We start from the raw sequence: 22,897 nt of genomic DNA, 5'->3' as shown, positions 1-22,897 counted from the left end.
AAAAAAAAAGTAGCTAGATAATATGACATAAAAATGTTCAAATCCTTTTCTTCGGCCAACCTAAATTAATTTAATTGTACAAAATTACTTAACTAGCTATAGAACTAGCCGAGTGGCCTCAGCCTCTGAGCAATTAAAAATGGTTATCGTGATTTCAGAATAAGAACACTTGTCTTGGTTCTTGATCGGGTAGTGAATTTAAAGAAAAGCATCAACCTTGAAGACTATGAAGCCTTTAAAGTAAGTCATAAACTCATTGAGAAGAACAGATCAGGAGAAGGGTACAAATTTATTGAAAGTATTTGTATATCCCTGTGAGAGCAGTATACTTAATCAACAATAAGTGGAAGGTACATTATTCTACCCAGACACAACCTAGATTAGGCTGTCCCTCTTACCTGAGCAGTCACGCAAGGTTCCCGTCTCTCCAGCTTCTCTCTTCTTGACTCAGCATCCCTAAACAAACTAGTTACGCACATGAAACCCGCCACATCTATTTTAGACCCCATTCCCACCACTTTATTCCAGTCCTGTTTCTCTTCTCTCTGTCCCATTGTCCTCAATATTATACATGAATCCTTGAGCACTGGCATTGTACCAACGGTCCTCAAAACTGCTGCCATTACCCCCGTGCCATTACAACTTTCGCCCCATCTCCAACTTACCCTTTCTCTCTCTAAAACTCTAGAACGTGCTGTCACACTTCAGTTACATAACCACCTCATGACAATCAACCTTTTCAAACCCCTCCAATCTGGCTTCTGTCAACTTCACAGCACAGAAACCGCCCTGGTCAAAGTTACCAACGATCTCCTAATAGCTTCTGATTCTGGTTCTCTTTCCATACTCATCCTTCTTGATCTCAGTGCTGCCTTTGACACTGTTGACCATAACATCTTACTTTCTCGTCTCAAGACTGTTTGGAGTTTCTGACACTGCCCTCAAATGGTTTAAATCTTACCTCACTGATCACTGTCACTTTGTCTCTCTCAATGGGTACAGGTCTGAAATTGGTCTTGTCAAGTCTGGTGTCCCCCAGGGCTCAATACTGGGCCACTTGCTCTTCAGCATTTATATGTTCCCACTTGGTCAGCTTCTAAGATCACATGGCCTCAGGTTTCATTTTTATGCTGACGATACTCAAATATACATCCATACCAAACCTGACACTGATGTGGCTGTCTTTATTCTATCTAATTGCATCTCTGACATAAAGATTTGGATGACTCAAAACTTCCTTCATCTTAACTGTGACAAGACTGAAGTCATGCTTATTGGTACCCCCCATCAACTTTGTAAGGCCAGTCCTGTAACCCTATCTGTAGATGGCTCTGTACTTGAGATTCAATCACAATTGAAAAACCTTGGGGTTCTATTCGATTCTGGCTTAACATTCGACCCACATGTACAGGATACTGTCAAAACATCTTTGTTTCACCTTAGAAATATCGCAAGACTACGCCCTATGCTATCATTAACTGTGGCTGAAAAGCTGATCAACATATTTGAATTCTCTCGAATTGACTACTGCAATGCTCTACTCGCTGGGGTATATAAATCTACTCTGAACAAACTGCAGTATGTCCAAAATTCAGCAGCCAGAATCCTGACCAGGTCTAGTGCAAGTGTTCACATCACTCCTATCCTGGAGTCCTTGCCCTGGCTTCTGGTCAAATTCCGCGTAGACTTTAAAATTCTCATGCTCACCTATAAGGCTTTACAGGTACATGGGAACAAGTAATAGGTTTATTCCATGCTGAAAAAAAGAAGAAAGAGAACACAACGTTTCGGCCGTGGAGCCTTCTTGGCTTGGCACCTCAATACCTGTCTGAACTTTTATCGCCCTACTCCCCACCTCGCAACCTCCGCCCTCCTTACTGTCCCCCAAGCCCGTCTACATTGTATGGGCGACAGGGCCTTCTCCTGCTATGCCCCCAAGGTCTGGAACTCTTTGCCCAAGGATATCCGAGAGTCACCTTCTCTAAACTCCTTCAAATCCAGACTCAAAACCTTCTTCAGAAAAGCCTTTACTTAACTGGTTCCATTCTTCACCCCTCTGCTCTTCTTAGTACCACCTTCCACAGTCTTCTCTATTGTTATTGTTGTAATTGTCTTATCTTGTGTACTCTTTTTATTTATTGCTGTAGTCTTCTTATTTATTATTGTCATCCTGTAAAGCGCTTTGAGAAGCCACCTTTAAAGGTGCTATATAAAATAAAGTTTATTATTTATTATTATTATTATTATTATTATTATTATTATACTGGTTAGGGGTGCTACTATTAGGCCAACAATGACTTTGAAAGAGCTATAAAGTGGAATGGCTGAGATAGGAGAAAATGTCCATGGGCTAGCAGTACCCCAGTCACTGGCCCTTGTAACAGAGTTTCAAAAGGAGGGTCTAAATACTTTTAGAAGGCATGTACTTATTCTCAATAAAATCCTTAAAAAACATGAAGTTACGTGTAGCGAAGAAAACTGGGCAGTCTTCATGTGTCGTTGTAGGAACATAAGAAAGGTTACAAACATAAGCGGGTCATTAGGTTCCATGTTTGTTTTGAGCCCCTGAGGATGGTTGGTGGCAGGTGTTATTACTGGTTTTACAATACCAAATGTGGTGCTTTATAATATTTTTATCTGTTGTACACAACCCAGACTTTTTTTCAAATTCAGAAGTACAATGCTAGCTATCTGTAAAGATGCTAAGTGTCAAGAAGGCATAGAGAGAAGGGACTTTTTGTGTGGTGTTTTGGAATGTTTGCGGGCTTCACTGTTCTCTCTTTCCAATTTGAAAATTAAAAATCTAGAGCTCATTGGGGTAAATATTTGGAACGCAATACTAGACTGTGTATCTGCATTATTACAGATGTGAGTGATGCTGCATTTAGAATCTCATTGAAGCAGTGAGTGTCCCTTAGAACTTTTCTGGCAGATACTAGCATATTTGTGTAAAAGGATCTCAAATCAAGTTCTAGGTTAATGATTTTCAGGTCATTTTTTTTCCATTGTGAAAAATACATTTTCTGCCAAAATGCTAAGCTGTGAATGTTGTTTTAAAAATCTATTCAGAATTAAAATAGGCATGCACACTGCGAAATGCTGACTGCTCATGAAACTGCATGAACAAAGGGTGCATTGATTTAAATTGGAAAAATCTCAGATTTAACTCCATTCTAGCACATATTATGAGAAGGTTGTTTATGCAGATTGTGGCTGGCTTCTCACCTACGTTAGGGAGGGTAAAGGCAAAGAGTCCATTTCCTCTGGGACTGTCCTGGGTGCGACAAATAACCAGAAATATCAACCTTGTGACCTCGTCTTTATAGGGCTTACTTAAATTGGAAGCCAATTAAAAGCAGAACTGGTAAATGCAGTCTGTAAGCAGGTAACTGAAAAGAAAATCAGTGCCCAATATATTCCCCTGTGGCAATTCAAACCACAAAGGTAGCGGTGAGAGAGAGAAACCTCTGACGCATAGTTAATTGGAAACCTAATTTGAAGTAAGCTAAGTTAAAGTTCTCACTATGTCATTAAAAGACCAACAATGTCTAACTCTTACCTAGCTTTTTCTTCACAACTACCATTTCAGAGAGAAGACCTGATTTTTAGCCCCACCCAAATCAAGTCTCGCTTAAATAGATACACTGACTGTTATTTTCTATTGTAGTTGTTTTCCTTTTTAAGAAGAAACTAAGCATTACGTTCTCTGAAACATGCCCTTTCTCTATATGCTTATTCAGTTTAGTCTCCGTTATTGTCAAAACTGACTTAGACTTATTAGTTAAACCTTTTAATGTCCTATTTAATTGTTCTGTTTTCACAAAATCCATTTGTTCTTTTTTGTGGTGTTGTACATCCCTTTGAATTTCTAAGAATAATTTGTTGTGTTATAATTCAGCAATGCAAAATTCTTTATCGTTTTAATGTTAGATGTAAAACAAACATCTATATACTGCAATACTAGAACTTTTATTCTGAATAATTTGTAAGATTCTGACAGACTTTTAGATTCCACATATTGTAAAGATCGGTATGTACACCTTAAATGTCTTAAATGTCTTATTTCTGTGACTGACACGGGGGAGTCTGTCTTGTCTTTACCCCAGTGTCAATTTTATTTTAAGGAGATTAGTCATGTGAGCTACAGTATGACTCTTTTTAAGGGTAATTCAATAAATTATCTATAATCTGTTTCTCAGAACTATTTCATGTTCTGGTGAAATTCCGTTTTTGTTAGAAAGTGTAATGTTCTTTTCAAATAAGAAGTGCAGTTGTTTGCTGAACTCAAAGGGAAAGTGGAAAAGGAAGTTAATGGCTTTTAGCCACGACCATTCTCTGTTGAAATGCAAGGTTTAGTTTTCTGCAAGGTGGAGAGTACTTCTGTTTTAAAAAAAAAAAACTCTGCACTGACATTACTGGTATCCTCTGATGTCTGAATAATTACGTAGTAGTTTGCTTGGCGATGAGTCACACTCCTGCCTCCCTGCAGACAAACCTGGCAGGGCACTGTAATGTGCTGTGCTCAAAGGCATCAGAGTAATGTATTGAATATGAATTTTGGGAGATACCACAATGGAGTTTAGAATATAGATTGACATACTGGGAAAATTGCAGAGGGTTATGCATGCATGCTGCTGTCTTTGAAAACTACAGACTCAGAGCATCATGGCAGAAGCTGGGGTTTTGTTTGTCTTGATGCAGAGATTTTTATAAGCATAGAAATAAAACTGAATTTCAAAGCTCACAGAGCAGATTCATTGTAAGCGCTACTGAAGAAATTATTCCAGTTCCAAAGATGTTGTTAAGGCTGCTAATTAGTGTTAGACTTGCAGTCTTATTTTACTGTGATACGTTCTGTACTAATTGAGTTTTATTTATAGATCTACTGTGAAAGCATTACCTTTTAGAGCATGTATAGCTTTAGGGCATGTATAGGGCAACAATATTTTTATGAAACGCTCAGTTTTATTAGCTGGACAATGTTGGTTTATGTCGTTTTACGGAGTTGTTTCTTTATGAACCTTCAACCTTCAAATAAAAAAAAAATAGCTGCCACCACTTTTCACCACTGGTAGCCTGTGTATAGTCAGCCACCACATAGGATCAAAGGAAGAGACAGGCATATTGAAATCTAAACACTCACTGGCCATTCTGTTGATGTCAGGGAGAAAGGATTCTCTCGTAGTGCTATGACCTTGCTATAACCTCTTTTGGCGCTGAGTGTGCAGTTTTCCACAAATAGCACCCCATTTTATCATGCCTCTATAGTAGAAGATGCAGTAGATTCTTTTTTCACTGTTTGGCACACTAATGTAAGATGTGTACAAAATAATTGTGACTAGAGTTAAAACACATCCCACAACCTTTATTACACCATTACTTTATCTAAATGTCTATTGTATTGTGTTATCTGAGTCATCATCCAGACCTGTTAGGTTACAGAAATGTTCAGGAAAGCACAGCTGCCCGTATGTTAGCCTTTTCTTTTCTCGCATCTTGTCTCATAACAGTTAAGCAAAAATAATTAACTAAAATTAATTAATTTAAGGAAAACATTCAAGGTGGCATGCAGATTAAATATTTTTATGAATTGTACACTTTCCTGTGCTCTGTGCTCTGTGCAGTTTATTTCTTTGATGGGATACAGAGTTACAGTGTAAAGCCGTAACAGCTAGGAAAATAGGGAAGCAAATCAACAAAATATCAGATTACAATTCCCCAGGTATCCTAAATGCTGAGCAGAAAAACAGGCAGAGGAATTGAAGCAGAATTATAAAGGCACCCTGATATGGTTATTCCTCAAGATTATCCAAGATACCGAAACTTTTGTAGAACAAAATCATTGTAGATCACTAAAAGCGTACTTTTCTAACTAAGAATTTTGTCAGCCATAGCTGGGGAACTGTTTTACAGAAGAACAACTTCCTGTTTTGTGTGAAGGCATGGAAGCACAGTGTCATGCAGGTTAGTGCTGCTGCCTCACAGCTCTTGTGTACTGGTTTGACTCTGAACTGGGATGCCTTATGTGTGGAGTTTGAATGTTCTCCCCATGTCACGATTTTTTCCCCCATCCAGTCCTGCCTTGCGTGAATGGTTATATAGACCCATCTTGAGGTGCTTTGGAATGATTGAAATGGAATACCAATACTGGTATAGAATACTGTAGTTTGAGATCTGTTTTGAAGAAAGTTCCAGTTTTCTTCATATTTTCATTTGAGTTTTTACCTGTTTTTGCAGACTTTAGGCCTGTATACTATACTGGAAATCATGAATACTTTTTGTTCTCTAATTGTTTTTTAAAGGCTGAAACAACTTCTGATCTCCTGTTTTCTTGCCTGATTGCTCACACTGACACTTCATTGGAAAGATAATGTAAATTAGAGACATTTGTTACTTTTTTACCATCTGTATTTTGTGTTGCATGGAATGATATGACTAATGCTTGCATTACTCTTCATGGGCAACAAAGAAGAAGCCTCACATTTTAACATTGATTGCTTTCAAACTGATACGGACCACACACGTGCCATTTTAACGGTGCTTATTGATGCTTATATCATTTGTTTGAGAGCATCACTTTTATGTTCAATTTGTTACATTATAAAAACATTACCACATCTAGAAGCTTGTAGGAGGGCAAAGAGCCTTGTTCAGTTCTTTCCAATCTTACTGCTGTTTTAGACATAAAACCTGAATAAGCTACTTCAGCTAGGTTTTAACTTCAGGTTGGTCATTTTTCTACTGAATCAAATATACAGAAAATATACGTAGACAGAAATGTACTCACTTTTGGATCCTACTGTAGTGAGTGTAATTTTTCTTAGCGCTGTTGTGTTCACTTTGTACGTAACTCTCTATGCATGTATTCTGTGTGGATACAATGTGTGCTGTCCACCGTATGGCAAACTAACAGTTGTGTTCTTGTATACCTCCAAAAATATTTAACTTTCACCACAAAACATTAAGGAAAGCACATTTTAGAGTCAAAACAATTTCTGCTCTCGTAGCGGAATATTTTTTTTTTCCTCCTTTGGATATGCCCTTTGGCGTCAACGTTTGGCAAAAGCTACACGTTTGGTTTGGTTGTGGCGCCTTTCTGCAAGAACATATGGCACCTGGGCTGTGAAAGCTGACACCACGTACCACTTCTCTGTGCCAGTTACAGCACACACAAGCACCATGTCGGTGTTCTCCCGGAGCACGGCAGGCTTTCTGGAGAGGCAGGCAAGCTGCTAGAGTGGCAGATTGTTATGCAGGCTGCCACTTAAATGTATTTAATCTATTACAAGCTTCATTTTTTTGACATTCATTGCTCATTTTATGATCTCCAGGCAAAAATGTTGGTTTTGCTTGTGACACTCTGAAAATCAGAAGGCTTGCTCTGTGACTCATTTAAAGAGGAGGGACTATAATCTATAATAATAATAATTATTATAATTGCATACACTTAAATGGTGCTTTTTCTGGACACTCCACTCAAAGCGCTTTACAGGTAATGGGGACTCCCCTCCACCACCACCAATGTGCAGCCCCACCTGGATGATGCGACAGCAGCCATAGTGCGCCAGAACACTCACCACACACCAGCTATCAGTGGGGAGGAGAGCAGAGTAATGAAGCCAATTCATAGATGGGGATTATGAGGAGGCCATGATTGGTAAGGGCCAATGGGAAATGTAGCCAGGATGCCGGGGTTACACCCCTACTCTTTTCGAGAAACGCCCTGGGATTTTTAATGACCACAGAGAGTCAGGACCTCGGTTTTAAGTCTCATCTGAAGGACGGCGCCCGTTTACGGTATAGTGTCCCCGTCTCTATACTGGGGCATTAGGACCCACATGGACCGCAGGGTGAGCACCCCCTGCTGGCCCCACTAACACCTCTTCCAGCAGCAACCTTAGTTTTTCCCAGGAGGTCTCCCATCCAGGTACTGGCTAGGCTCACACCTGCTGAGCTTCAGTGGGTTGCCAGTTGTGAGTTGCAGGGTGATTTGGCTGCTGGATCTAAAGAATCATAAGATTTAAGACAAGTAGTAAAATCTGAGAGAGCATTTTTATTTTACTGCATCACGATTACTGATGTATTTTTTTTTTTACAAGGAAAGAAGTGTCCAGCTTTGTAATGTCACTGTCACATTATGTGATTGCAGCTCCCACTGTAGTGAACAGATGTTACTGCCAAATTTATGAACCACAGTGAAGGGAGAAAACAGACGGCTACATGCAATACTTGCTAGCGGGAATTTCTAAAAAGGAACAAGTGAAATTTAGCTCTATTGAGATTCCTCCATGTCAGCTGAATCTTCATTTGCGTTCTTGGTTATTTGTAAACGGGAAATAACAACCATAGCTGATAATAATTAGTAGGCATTTTTTGCACATTTATTTATCCAGGAATTGTTTTTTCAATCTTTGCTTTAATTTTTCATTGAAAAGTTTTCATCTTAGAGGTAGAATCAATATTTAAGACTGCCTAGCTAAGGATGTCAGTACAATTAATGCATTAAACTGACAATAAACCAAGAAATATATAAAAAAGGGCTAATGTGCAAACAAATCCCAAAAAAACTCCAAACATCCAATAGATTAGTCACACAACACAAAGTTATAAGGAAACTTAAATTAAAATTAAATTAAAATTTTGATTTATAATTTGTACCAATCTCAGTTGTTTATATTTCTGTTGTCATGCAAAGCTTTTTCATTTCCACACTTTTATCTGCCTTCACGTGAAGCATGAAGGAGATTAAATCAGAAGAGTTTCAATGAAAAATAAGTTTTTGTAGGATTTATTTTACTTGATTTTCCAATCATTACACGTGCCACATCTATAGATAATTTAGTCCTTGACTTTTGAATGACATCTAATTTGACACGCTGATATTGGTGTTGTGGTTTGTATTACTTGCATTTAGATGGACACACATACACATTAGTGTTTAAAAAATAGGCAATTTATAAATAGCGCATACTTATGGAAGAGGAAGCAACTGTTAAGGTGCACTTACTGTACAGAATGTAAACAATAGATTGGCAGAAAACAGTGGTGTGTGCAAAAGTGAATCTCAGAGGGCCCAGATTCCCCCAGATTTGTTAATTTAGTTAGTTTTCAATTAGACTAAGCCCTGACGAAGTTGATTCAACCTCTTAGCCACATAATTGGCTAGTAGCTAGATTCAGAGGTGAGGTGAAAACCAATGGCCACAGTAACTGGTGGCAAGCTGGAAATGCCTGCCCCTGACCTAGAGGGGAAGGGTAGATTTGAAGTAGGTATTGAGCTTAGCCCTCTGACAGTTGTTATACTTACTGGTGCCAAAATACAGATTATTGTAATCACTGTGGCTTCTGTGGAGCGGCAGGCTGGCATTAGGTGGTCTCCAACTGTTGTACCGTGCAAATCAGCTCCCTTGGAAATTGATTTACTCTTGCTGCGTTTGAAAAGCTTGCCTCAGGAGTATTCAGCATCATTTTATTGTTGTCATTGGAGGGAAAAAGTTCTGGTGGCAGTGACCATCTAAAAACAAATTATTCCGCGGCAGAAGTATTTAGAATCCACTTCTTTGAAGTGCAGTGATTAGTTTCTAATTGATTGTAGAAGATGTATTTTTTGCTGCTCTAAATGTCTACTTGCTTTAGGGAAGGGGGGTTGAATGCAGTGTCTGTTTCCCTTAGTTTCTTTGTATTGTATTGAAAGACAAATTATTCCTACTGCACCCTCCCTAATTAAATAGTAAGTATGTCAGTGCTGTGAGCATAATTCTCTTTTATTGTTTGGCAATAGCTTCTCTCATTTTATTCTTTTACAGTTAGTTCCATAAATAGGGTTTTTAATTTAGCCTTAGAGGAAGTTTGGTGCAAATTCTTACATGGATTTCATCTGGTGTGTTTGGCCCCACCTGGTGGCTGTGTACTGATACGATGTGTTGTTCATACAGGTTCTCGAAATTATCTTTTGAATTTTGGTAAGCCTTGCATTTCTTTATATTTAGATCTAAGATTTACCTTTAGGTCAACTTTGCATGTTTACTACACTTGAGGTCTTGTCTTCAGTGTTGTTTTTCATTGCCTTTTCTATGCTTTTTTCGGCTTTCTCTTCAAAGAGCTAAAATAACAGATCTGCGGTCATAGCCCAATCATCAAAGACCTCTTGACTGTGTTTAAGTCAAGTTTAAATATATTTTATTTTTATCGGAGTGTTGCTCTTGTGAGGGGAAATTAATATTTGGATAAGATCCATGAGAAACAAGATAGAGACCTTCCCAGTTTCCTTTCATGTGTTATTATGGAGGGGTAGATACATTTGAATTGCTCTTTAAGCAGATCATTGGTGTAATTGGTACAAAAAGGATAACTTATAACTCAGCATTCACTAAAAAAACTTTGAGAGCCATAGTTTTCCTTAATATGAAGGTGTTCCATCTGTGAAACAGTGTAGTCAAGAAGTGTCTCTGTAGTGGATTTAGTTTCCCATACAAATACATCTCATAGCACCTCTTGGTGGATGACACCAATGAGACTCTTTTTGGGGAAAAAAAAGTTGCATTTTTTAAATTGTGACAGCAATGTCCAGTTAGTGACATTGTTTTGTAGGTCATTATTGCCATATCAGGATTGTGATTCTTGCAAATTATCAGCTGACATGCATTTGGTCTGCTTTATTACCTTAAAAGTAACTGGGATCAGGAAATAGGACAGAGGATTAGCAAGTTCAAACGAAAAGGTCATGTCTAACAGATTGCTGCGTATAAGGAGGCACAGTGTAAGTGCAAAAGTTAAGATTACTTGGTTTAATTTACGTGGGCTTTTCAGACATCCCCCTGGTTTGAAAGTAATTCTCTCATTCCTATAAATACTTCATGATAGCTTTGCCTTTCATTTAGAAACCCTGCTGAATTAAGAGTGTTTAGTACAGTAATGCTGATGTTTTCTTCCCCCCTTATGTCTAAACATTTGTCAGTCAGCTTTTTTTAAAATTCTGAAATAGTCATAACGTAAGTTGTATTTGGGTTGTAGAGAATTACCACTTTCTTCTTTACCAAGGATATAATAATAATTGATATCTGCAAAGTGTGTTGCATATAAGAAGGGATCCACTTAATCCACAATTTAAAATGCAGAGCCCACACTGCACGTGTGACATACTGTAGGGCAGACATTATATGCCAGTAGCCCCCTTTCACAACGAATCAGGTGGAGAATCGAGAAATTGCTTCACAGATACTTCAGCAAAGCTGCACTGCTTGTAGCAGCAGTTCTTAGGTCTCTGATCCCAGTGCCTACCAAGCCCAAGCCTGTTTAACTTCTGATAGACAAAAGCTTAACAACCTTGTCAGATGTTTAATGAATATGGGGTAAAAGAGATCATTATCTTTTGCAGAGAGTAAGTTAAATGTCTGCTCATGAAATAAATTTAGAAAAGCAATTTGCTTGTTTGGGAATTGGCACATACGCATTGACTGAGCTTTTAGTTTGCATGCACCTGTTTTGTTAAAATACCAGCTGTACTTAATTAAAGAAACAGGTATTGAAGTGTGAAGTGCTGTTTAATCTGCTAACCTGCTTAGAGCAGTGGCAGAAAACTGATATAGCAACAAAGAATGGATTTTGCAATGCCATATGTTGCTCCAAGAATAACCCCAGGTTAATGGGAACCTAAATTATTTAGGACTTAATTTCTTTTTTTTTTAAAGAGAGAGTCATTTTAATGGCATATTTATTTATGATAATTACATGAAGAACTGTTGGGCTTGGCTACATCTTGTGCGAATTGTGTACTGTAATAACCAAAACATTCCAGCGTCCAACAGAAATTAATGGAAATTTACGAGGGGGCTGATACAAATGCCATTTAGCAGCATTCTTATCTAACTCCTAATTGAAACACGTAGACTTAAACATGAAACATTTTCACTTTAGCTGACTAGTTGAATTACGTGTATAACTATCGCACATCACTCCTTTGACTTTTGAATTGTTTTACAGACTGTATTACAGTTATTTTTACTATTCCAGAGCATTTAGTTTTAATTGTCAGTAAAGAGTGATTCAGGCATTGGTGACATCTGCTAATAACATGAATTTTGGATTCTGTCATATTTATGTTTACAAAATAATTAAAAGGGCCTTTCATAATTTAATTTATTACAGTTTTTTGGATCTGAACAACAATGTCTTAACAGTTTACACCAGATCTTGGGCAGTGTTGCTGTCCCTGCTAGTGAATTTTAGTAGCTTGAGTATCGCATCAGACTTTTTTTACCCATTTTGTTGTGCTGCACACAACATTCTGAGCTGTTGGCAACAGCTCATGGGTTGAGTTTACCGGATATTACATTTTGCCAAGGCAAGGGATTGCAGATGATTACCACTGGGCAAAAACTTGCATGTACTCCAGTTATGTTCACTACAGGTAAACCATCAAAACTAAATTTTTGAATAAGTCTTTTCTTAAGCAAATGATACAGCTCTCCATTAATACATGGCATGTTCTTAATAGAGTTTGAGGATATGAACCCTGGGGGTAAAAGACTCATCTGCTCATTCGCTGACTAAATCACTTAAGTGCTCTTCCATGTGAAGTCTTTAGTCATACAAGTCCTTAGGATTCTGTATTTAATCAAACCTGAGTCCTCTAACAGAAATACCTGAGTTAAGTGAAATCCTTGGACTTACCTGAGAATTACCTGAGAGGAGGCCATTTGTCCCATCTAGATCACCGTTAGTAGCAAATTGATCATTCACCAATTCTTGAAGGAAGCCAGGGTATTATTAGCTTCAACAACATGGCTGGGAAGCTTGTTCTATATTCCTACAACTGTTATTGGTTAATGAAACAGTTCAGCAAGTGATGTATGCAAAAATTCTCTAATAAGAGAAAAGTATTACTAGTGTTAAACATTGGCTGAAAGTCAATAGGTACAGTAATAAGTATTATTATTAGTAGTAATACATTTTTTTCCATTGCAAGTTATGTATTATTATTTGATCCAGGCTTAAAAAGTACATTAATACTTGGTGTGTTTTATGAGTACAGTGTATTGTAAGTGAATATCTTAAGTTATTTTTAGAACTCATTCACAACAAGGATATACATTTGATTTTAACAAGCTGTATAAACACATCTAGTGAGCTAAGTGCCTTTTACAATGCCTGTCTAAATCATAATAAGGAGCATTATAGGCCTAATTTCCGTGTGTTGTAATACAAAGTCAAATAGTTACAGTGACTGCCAGACACACTTAGGTTTATTAGAGTGGCATGTCCAGAAAAAGCACAGTTTGCCCCCTGCCTGAGAAGTCCTTTACTCTCTTGCCAGATAAATTGTCTGTCCACAATGACCTACTGGTGGTCACACAGAGAATGTCATTCACTCCCACCACAGCTTACTGTTCTCACAGGCGCTTTTGTTGAGAAAGTGGTGCATTATTAAAGCATCAGCCCACACGCGCCCTGCTAACAATACCCCTTCAGAAATCCTCTCGCCCAGCTCGGGCTGGCCCTCCCAAGCATAGCTCGGTGCCGACAGATAAGAGAGCTGCTGACAATGCTGTTTCTATCCCCCCCACTCCTACTAAATGGCACTGTGTTTTCTGGTGTTGAAACCTCAAGATGGTTTCTTCAGGAATTATCCAGGTACCCACTTTAGAGAGACTTGCATGCTGACAGATGGGCAATGGCAATGAGTAACAAGAGCCCATGTCACACGCTTGTCAACATGCCAGAGATGCTCTATTAATGATTTAATAAATCTTCATTATCCTACTATAGGAGAACTTTATTTTAGAAAAAGAGATTGAAATGCCCCCCGTGTGAGAGTGAGTATGCACGCGTGTGTCCTGTGTTTGGCTTCCCAGCTTGGGGTGTAATCCCACCTTGTGCCCTGCCCCTGCTGGGTTGTGCTCCAACCCACTGCAACCCACTAAGGGAAGCTGGTTATTGAAACTGGAGATTAGAATTTTCTGAGCATTTTATTTTTATTCGTCTTTCAGAGTTTGCTTTTTTATCTTGAAATAATGTGAGCGACTTCAACATCATAATAGAAGCCTGTTTTAAGTGTTTTGCATACAAAAATGAGAGGCTGCAAAAAAAGAGGCTGGCTCTTCTTAGTTGGGTAATTTTAGAAGCTAAGTGAGTCTAAAATATCTTTCAGCCCGAACAGAGGCTTTTTCAAACGGCCTCAACCACCTGGTAAATTTATTCCAGTCATCCAGAACACTGTAAAGAACTGTTATCTCTTCTCTGGCCTAAATTGATTCTGATTTAGTTTCTGTTTGTAATCCTGTCTTTTTTTTTTTTACTCCTGAGATTATAGAAAACCCTGGGTTGTCCCCGAAACATCACTTAGTATTTTATTTACTGGGATCAAGTCACCTCACCATCTCCTATATTCTAGACTAAAACATTAGTACCTTCACTATGTCTATATATGACAGATTCCTGATCTCAGGGACTTCCTAGCTGTTTTTCCTTCAACTCTTTCTAAGGCTAATAGCATTCTTGCTGTATGATGACCAAAATGAACACAAATATTGAGGTCTAAATGAGTTCTGGCTCATTGTTGTAAGGTTTGAGCCTAATTTCCCTTGATCTAATTTCTACACGTTTTTAGATATACCCAAGCATTATGTTTGTCTTTTTTATTGCTTCCTCATATTGTCTTGAGTACATACTGTAGGAGGATTTACATAAACGCCCAGATCCCTTTCATATTTAGCTTCCTGTAGTTCAGAAATACACTACACATCTCATGGCAATGTTCCTTCTTCCTGTGTGGTTTGCTTTGCTCTCCTCGGTGTTTAAATTCATTAGCCAAGCTCCTGCCCAACCTATAATTTGGTTGAAACCTCACAGTCTGCTGCTGCCTCAAAGCTGTTGAGCTGTGGCTTTGGTTTCAGACTGGTCTGTCTTCTGTGTGGATTTTGCTTTCTCTCCCTGTGATCATGTGGGTTTTTGGTGGGTTTTCTGGTTTGCTCCTGCCTTCCAAAGCCACGTTGATTGTTAAGTCAAGTTGTGTCTCTTAATTGTCCTTCTTTATGTGTGCACATGCCCTGCAATGGACTGGCATCCATTGTCTGTCAGCAAGCTATCACAAGCCAGTGTATACATTTCACATTATACTTTTTAGATGGGTCATAATGGGGTTGAGCATGAAAAATGTGTCTTGTATTTATATTTGTTGGAGATTTTGGTTTCGTGGTTGCAATCCTAGAAAGAACACTGATAATAAAAATTGGGAGCATTTTCTACCTTTGCTACCATTAGTTTACATTAAAACTAATTTATATTGTGTGTACCAAAGTTTTAATTAGTATTAATGATGGGTTGTATGAGGTCTGCATAGCAGTTTTGTTTCTTTTTCCAGAATGTAATTAAAAGGCAAGTCATTTTTCAGTGTGTGTTTTCTGAGATAAATGGGTATAAAAGCAGTAGTAGTAAAATTCCTCAGCTTTCTGTTGTCTGCAGCAGACCACTACAGATCTATAGATTTACCAATTTGAGGAGCATAGGCAGCATTTCATGAAATGAGCTGGAGTATAGCATTTTTTTGTGGTTTGTTGGACTGGTGAGTTTAATTCCCAGAACTTTCCAATGTGGTTTTCCTGCCTAATTTAATGGGTTTCACGTACACCTGTCACTGTAATAGTTTCAAGATCTAAAAAATGGTTTATAACGATTTGATTGTTTTCCGAAAGGTTGTATGCTGGAGGGCAAACTTAAATAATTTATAATTGTAAACGTGTGCCTGTCATTTCCAAGATGAAACAGTCTTACTCTTCCTGAAATAGCCTAACCACATCACGGAATATGGCCTTGTAATCTCTAACACAGAAACAACCACTTACACAGCTATTTAGAAAAATATACATGCTTGATAAAGAAAACAAATGTCAAAAGAGTACCGATCTATACACACAACTAGATGGACTGTAATAAAGAGTTTTTTTTGCTTTCTTTATTTGTTTGCTCAACTGCTGAACAGATGGTCACGAAATGTCACGTTCTGTAACATGGTTTGGTCCTTTGAAGAACAATTGTTTTTCCTCCAAAATGTCAGATGCTTGTTGACGGTATAAATTGTTTAAAATTGCCCTCCCCAATGCACATTTCTGGAAGATTATCAAAATAATTTGCAAATCCTGGCAGGCAAGTAAAGGTATTTAGTTTTATATTGATAGATGTACATTATCCACTTTAAACACTATGTCAGACATTACCTTAAATTATTAAATTTTAGGACAAATAAGTAGTATTGTCATCCAGTACTGTAAATGCTGTCAGATTTACATAAAGACACTGGTGCTCAGAAATGATGTCAACAGCCTTGGTGAGTATTTCAAGAGCAAGGTGTATCAGACTACTTATCACCTTAAAAATACATATATTTTCATCAGAAGCCTAAATATTAAACAACATGATTTGAGGTTACAGAAACCCCTTGCCTTGTTGATACATTTGTTATTGAAGTGTAAATAGTTTATGAAAGTTAGCAACACATAATATGCTTGTTGAAGATGTGACACTGCCGCTGACAAATTCAGAAATAATACTGAAAAAAGCTTCAGATAAACAGCAACAAGAAGTTGAATATGAGCTCTGCTAATAATGACCCTTTCTTCTCACACCAGAATAATGCTTGTAGGCCAAATTATATATAGTGTTTTTCTTGGTTCTTCTAGAATATTTCACAGAACTGTGGTGGGAAAGGTGGGGATGTGTAATGTCAGCACATTGTCTCTGCACAGGATGGAACCTTCTTGTGTTTGACCTTTACTTTTGACTTTAAGATAAAATGACTGATAACTACGTTTGTTTTATTGTTTTTATGCAAGATAGTGTTTCTTAAAGTTTCTAAAATATATTTTCTTATTAAATTACTTGCTTCCTTGGTTGTTCATACTATACATGCCATAGTAAAGTTTTTTTGAAGATGCAAAATTGCAGGACGTTGGTGCTGTAGCCACTAAAGAAATCCAGGCTGAGGACCTGTCAAGAAATCCACGTTCAGCCTAATGCATGTTTAAGTGAATTTTTACTGTCTCGTGATAGGATTTCCATTGTGTACTTGATAGGTAATAAAATTAAAATGCATTAGTTGATCTGCTTTTAAAGTGTGATCACCATCTATTATAGGACTTAACAAGATGTTTTATAGACATCACTGATGATGCTTGATAGATGTATAAACATGAGTGAAATTGTCACTTTCTACCATTTAATCTTGAAGCTACTTTTAAGTGTTAATGCAGTCATTTTAAAATGTATTTAATATGACTCATAAACCAATTAACCAAATGATGAAATAAGTCACAGTAATCCAAAACATTTTAAGAGGGCATTACAATACAGTTGTATTCAAATAATTAAGCAAAGATTACAGTAAATATAGTTGCTGCTGGCATGCAAATTCTTTCAGTATTCAGAGCATTTTTCTTGTACATGCTACTTAATTTCTTATTCTAGTGTACATGCAGAGCTGCCAAATTGAAGAGGTTATTTTTAGCACCTCAAGAATGGTGCTTTGTACATTTGTCAACACTCCTTTTTTAAAAATCAAAAGGAAATGAAAATGGAGAATGAAGTTTTATACCTTCAAGGTCTAATGGCGATATAGAAATACAATACATTTAATTTATACATGCTTTTCAAAACATCAGTGCTGCGCAGTAGCACAGGCATTATACAGGCAACAGAATTTAAGAGGATGAGAAAATAACAGCGCAGCAAGTTGACACAATAAAACCAATATTTAAACAATTTCGACATTGAAAGTTTTAAAAATGTCAGCAGTTCCAGTCTTGAATGGATTTGGACATTGAGTTTTGCAGATGAGACACTGCATTATAAAAGGCTCAAGATCCCATTATGTGTAGCCTGGTCTTCAGTAGACTCATGCAATAAACCCATATGATAACCCGGAGCTAGATATTCAGTGTTTTTTTTCTTGTGCAGGACAGCCTTAATGTTTTCTGTATCCTTTATAGGGCATGCAGGTTACATAGAACAAGAATGATATGCTGATGCGGAGTAGTTTGAGCTAGCATATGAGTAGATCTGAGTGTCATCATAGGGAGCTAAAGGCAGCAACATAGAATCCCATAGATAAAATTGGGTAAGTGTGGCATCATCAGAATTGAAAATGGCAGCATATGTAGATTAGCTCTTTTTAGCTAAATAAAAACCCAGCCAACAAAAGGTGGTACTAATAACTCCTAGGTGTTTCCCATATGATCTAGTAGGATGTGGGGACAGTATAAAAAGCTATACTTCGAGAGTCTGGAAGAAGATTATAGTCTTTCCACACTGAAAAGGTTCAAAGAACTCATTAGATTCAAGATTAGATTGTAACTGAGCTGCCACTGCCTGTGTTTTGTGAGAAAAGGCAGTTTGTAAAGGTTGTAACAAGAGGACAAAAGTGTCCAAATCACATTTAGTAGGTCTCAGATTAACCACCAATTCAGTCACGTAAGTAAAAGATAAATTGAAAGACGCCTGTGAAAGCAAGAGTGGGCATAGTGTTGCATGCAGCAGGTGAGATTGGCAGCTCTAATATTTTTTTCTGCTCTGAAAGAAGTGGTGAGGTCTTTAAAGTGTTGTTATAGCTTGTTCAAAAGAGAAAGGGCAGCATTCCTGGCTGTTTTGTACATTTTATTGATGGATATTATTATTTCATCCCATGACAATAAGTGATAGAAGGTGGCTGCCTTAAGAGCATCCCTGGATGATTGCTGATGCACACCATAAGCCTGTAAGAATACAATCAACTACATTTTCTTCCATGAACACTGAGTTTTTTAGTCCATCTAACTAGTTGTATTCGTCAAATTGAGTTTATAGAAGGTCATTTGTGTTTAGCATTAATGGAGGACAGGAGATCTGGCAGATCCAGTATGAGAGCCTTGTGACCAGAAATGCCTATATTCATATTTTTGTAGGTTGGAAAACCCACAACACAATACATTTATGATGATGTTTAAATGTTGGAGAAATTCACACATTAAGATAAGGCCACCCAATCTAAAGCAGACAGGCAATTGTCGTTTAGGACACTCCAGATATATATTGAAATCGCCTATTTGCATACATTGTACAAAATGGAGCTCTGTAGCTCTGAAAACACAGGTAGAAACCTAATCACTAAGCAGGGATACCAAGTGATTCTTTTGCATTAGAAAATAAGTTAGTCATTCAATAGATTTAACACTCTGCACAGTATATTTAGATCAACATGTAAGTGATAAATGACTTCTGAATTATCAACCCAACCAAGCTTTCATGATTTTTCAACATAGCCACATCCAGTGCCACTATTCTACATAGCCATTCACTATGTACCATGTTTCAGTTTGGCAAAATGCACTCTCTGATTAATAAAATCAGAGCTAGTGAATTATCTGAGTGTTGCAAGTTTGAGAATATAGCTATGGTCAATCATGGTGAAAAATTGTCTATAGGACTAGATGCAACTAACATTGCAGTTAGAGCTTTGCAGTTATATCAGATGTCAGGACAACCAGAGCCAGAGTTGTGCACACATGGTGTTATGGTTGTCTGTGCAGAATTTCTGGCAGGTGTTCAGTAACTCATATTTTATAAATGTTTTTGGCAGCACAGGTTTCAATTTTTTTAATATGCAGATACTGTACATTTGTTTCAACAGCTATGGTGCACTTCACCATAGAACCAGTGTGGAAATGTGGCAGGCCCTGATCTACACGTTAAAGTTATCAAAACTGTTAAAGTTGTCAAATGTGACTGCCATGTACATGTCTACTATTCAGAGTGTGAGAAAAACTTAAACAGCATATGTGCCCACCTATATATCATTCAGAACCAGGCTTCTGAAAGTGTATACCAACATAAATTGGGAATCTAATGCTCATAAGTACACTAGATGGATACATGTGATCCAGATGAATCAAACTGAGAGCAACATGCGGGTCATGAACAGTTCAGTCAATGTGAGAAAGACGCATTTCCTTGCAGGGCTCGTTCCACAAAAAAGGGAGAAATAAACTGTTTAAAAATGGCAGATCGAAATTCATGTGTTAGAGCCCATCCAGAGTCATGTGTGTCACATCCGCAGGCTTAAATTCGGTAGTAATAGTCCTCCGGATTTATTCTCGTCACTCCGGTGTGATATGTTTGAGAAGGAGCGAGGCTGTCTCTCCGTCACCTCTGTTGCTCTACTAAGATTGTCTTGCCTGTTTTCCCAGGAGCCCTTTGAGGATGGCTATGCGAATGGTGAGGAACTGACTCCAGCAGAAGAAGCTGCAGCCAAAGAGGCTTCTGAGCCCAAGGGTGTTGTGAAGTTCGGATGGATCAAGGGTGTTCTGGTGAGCATTTACGGGTCCTCTTGTGGAAGTGGCATGCTTTTGCTTCTGGTTTTACTAATTCAAAGTCCTGTATTTCTATGCTACACGTGACCTCTATGGATTTATTAGCATAAGCGCATTAAAGAAATTGTTTGAAGACTTTGGGACCTTTGTTTTTATTGCTTTCTTGTTTTTCTTCAAATTCTCTGGTAATGAGCAAGTGTTCTGGTAACTCTACTTATTTTTTCATGCATGGAATTAAGGCATATACTTAAAGTTACAGTGTTTGTAACGGTGCTTGTGTCAAACTCAGTAAATTCTTTGAGCTAATAAAATGCAGCACTTTAAATTGGTATTGGTCCTTATTTTAGAAAACATGCATGTAGGTAGACTTAATATATTTTTGGTCATCTTTTTTTGAATAGTCTCTAAAATGTTTGTTTCTCTTTTTTGTAGATGTTATACTTTAGATCATCCATGAGATAAATCAGGCAACACTGACACGTATTTCAAGGTTCTTTATTAGGCAATTAGAGATAGAGATCCTCAGTAAAATTACTTTCTTCCTTTAGATGTGTGTACTTCTTTCTGGTAGTACCAACAAGAGAAATAATGGCCTCACTCTAGACCATTAGTTTAATGGCCTAAAGATGTCTCTTTCTCATCAGCTAAAAAAATAAATGGCGTACTGCCATTCCTTGCCTCCTCATTTATATTAGTTTGCACCAGATTGGGTTTAAAAAGTTTCTGAAGCAACGACAAATGCCTGTTGCACTGGTATATGTGCTATGGGTTCCCTAGAGAACCACATACATATCTTCAAATTTCCGAATTTTTCTGCTGTGACACTGACTAAATTGTAGAAATGCTTTTTGTGAAAGAAAAGACAAATAGAGAAATAATTTAAACAGTAGTGCAGACATCACTGTCAGCATCCCCAGGCTACTCTTCCTGGATTTGTGTTCAGCCCTAAAGAAGTCTTTAAGAGGGGGGTTTCTTGTCTTTGTTTACTAAGCTCTTTATTTTGGGCAGGATTATCAGTATAATTTGTTTATATCTGGCCTCCAAAATGTGTGATTTGTAGGATACCTCTGTAGGATTGTGACTTCAGTGAAATTCCAGTTATGTTTTATCACAGTATGTTCTAGTTATGTGCCTTATAGGTTCTAATCACACTGTGTTGCCAAGTCTAGATTCGGGCAAAGCAGGTTCCCAGCCCTATAACCCACTCCCAGTTTTGAGCTAATTTTAGCAGGGTCGAGCGGCGAGTGCTGTAAGAGGAAGTGGTGAGATGGTGGTGTACCTCCTACTCAAGTGTTTTGGAGAGAAAAGGACAAAGAGTAACTGTTGATAAAGGTTAAAAGATAAAGGTGAAGGGATGAAGGTTTGGGAGGTATAATGCAAACCTGTTTGTAAAGAGAGGGAATATAGCCTGAGAGTGGAGCAAAGGAGATTGGGTATCAGAGTCCAGAAGGCAAGTGAAGGGAGAGGAGAAATGGAAGGGGACAGAAGTGAGGGAATGGAGGAAGTCAAGGAATGAGCTATGAGCAGGGAGTGAAAGTTGCAGGAACTCTTTTGAATTTAGAGAAGAAGTCACTAGCTAAAAGGTGAGAGTTCACATAAAAAGCAAGGACAAAGTGGAGGCTGAGAAGCTGACAGTGGGAGATGGTACAGGATGAAGACAGGATTGAGAAAAGGAAGGATATGAAATACTCAGCAACAGAGAGGGTGGAGGCGGAGCAGTCTGTGGAGAAGATCAGATCCGGCGGACAGCGAGCTTTATGAGTAGACAGAGATGGAGAGAAGGAGAAGTTGAGAATGCATATGGGGAAGTAGGCCAGCTAGGAGTTCCTAATGTGTAACACCTTCAATAACAGTAACAGCTGTGTCCTGCGTTCTGGGACACCAGTTAGTGACAGTTTCTCTAATCTGTCACTAACTTACCTACATAAAGTTTTACATGCTTAAAAAGGGGCATGAATAAATGAAAGAACAAAGGAGATGAAGAAATTGTCCTGTATGATGATTTAAATATATTTAATGTTGAATAAGGGAAAATAATAACTACTTAGCTGATTAATGATACACTCTGCTAAATTTCTGGGCTTTGCTAAATTTCACTCAGATTAATGGTCCTGCACCATTTCCTCTTTGTTTAACGTAGTTCTGTCTTTCTTGTGAATTTATCTACATTTGCTATAATTGACTCCTGTTTTTCATCCAGGCTGTTTTGACATTCATGTAGACTAGACTTTTTTTTTTACAGAATTTGTTTAATCTACAAATTCAAACATCTGCTTTGGCAATTGGACACTGTTCCAAACAATGGAATCGATAACTGTTTTCAATTGTATGTTGAGATATAGAAATTATTTTTCTCTCAAATTAATTTTGTATTTTTGTGCCCTTTTGTATACTTTAACAAAAAGAAAGTCAATGTTCAGGCTACAATATCCATGGTTTAGATAGTGCTTTTAGAACCATGTGAAAGTAATATGGGAATGATTGTTATATTAGATTTGATACTGATAATCAGCCATAAAAGGTTATGTGCTGAATCTTATTTTAATATTGTTGATTGGACTT

At 37.7% G+C, this 22,897-nt stretch overlaps 1 protein-coding gene across 2 annotated transcripts in view; it reads left to right on the top strand.

Annotated features, from left to right (window-relative positions):
* The window catches only part of slc12a2 (solute carrier family 12 member 2), a 94,715-nt gene that overhangs the window by 24,124 nt on the left and 47,694 nt on the right, over nt 1–22,897 (top strand). For both annotated transcript variants that reach the window (XM_069187220.1, XM_069187219.1), the window contains exon 2: nt 20,213–20,332. In XM_069187220.1, coding sequence (XP_069043321.1) covers nt 20,213–20,332 — 120 coding nt within the window. The remainder of the gene's footprint in view (nt 1–20,212; nt 20,333–22,897) is intronic.

This window comes from Lepisosteus oculatus, chromosome 3 (genome assembly GCF_040954835.1).
Source record: "Lepisosteus oculatus isolate fLepOcu1 chromosome 3, fLepOcu1.hap2, whole genome shotgun sequence".
NCBI classification, from domain to species: domain Eukaryota; kingdom Metazoa; phylum Chordata; class Actinopteri; order Semionotiformes; family Lepisosteidae; genus Lepisosteus; species Lepisosteus oculatus.
Note: the sequence above shows the minus strand (reverse complement) of the source record. Positions and strands in the feature narration are given on the sequence as shown.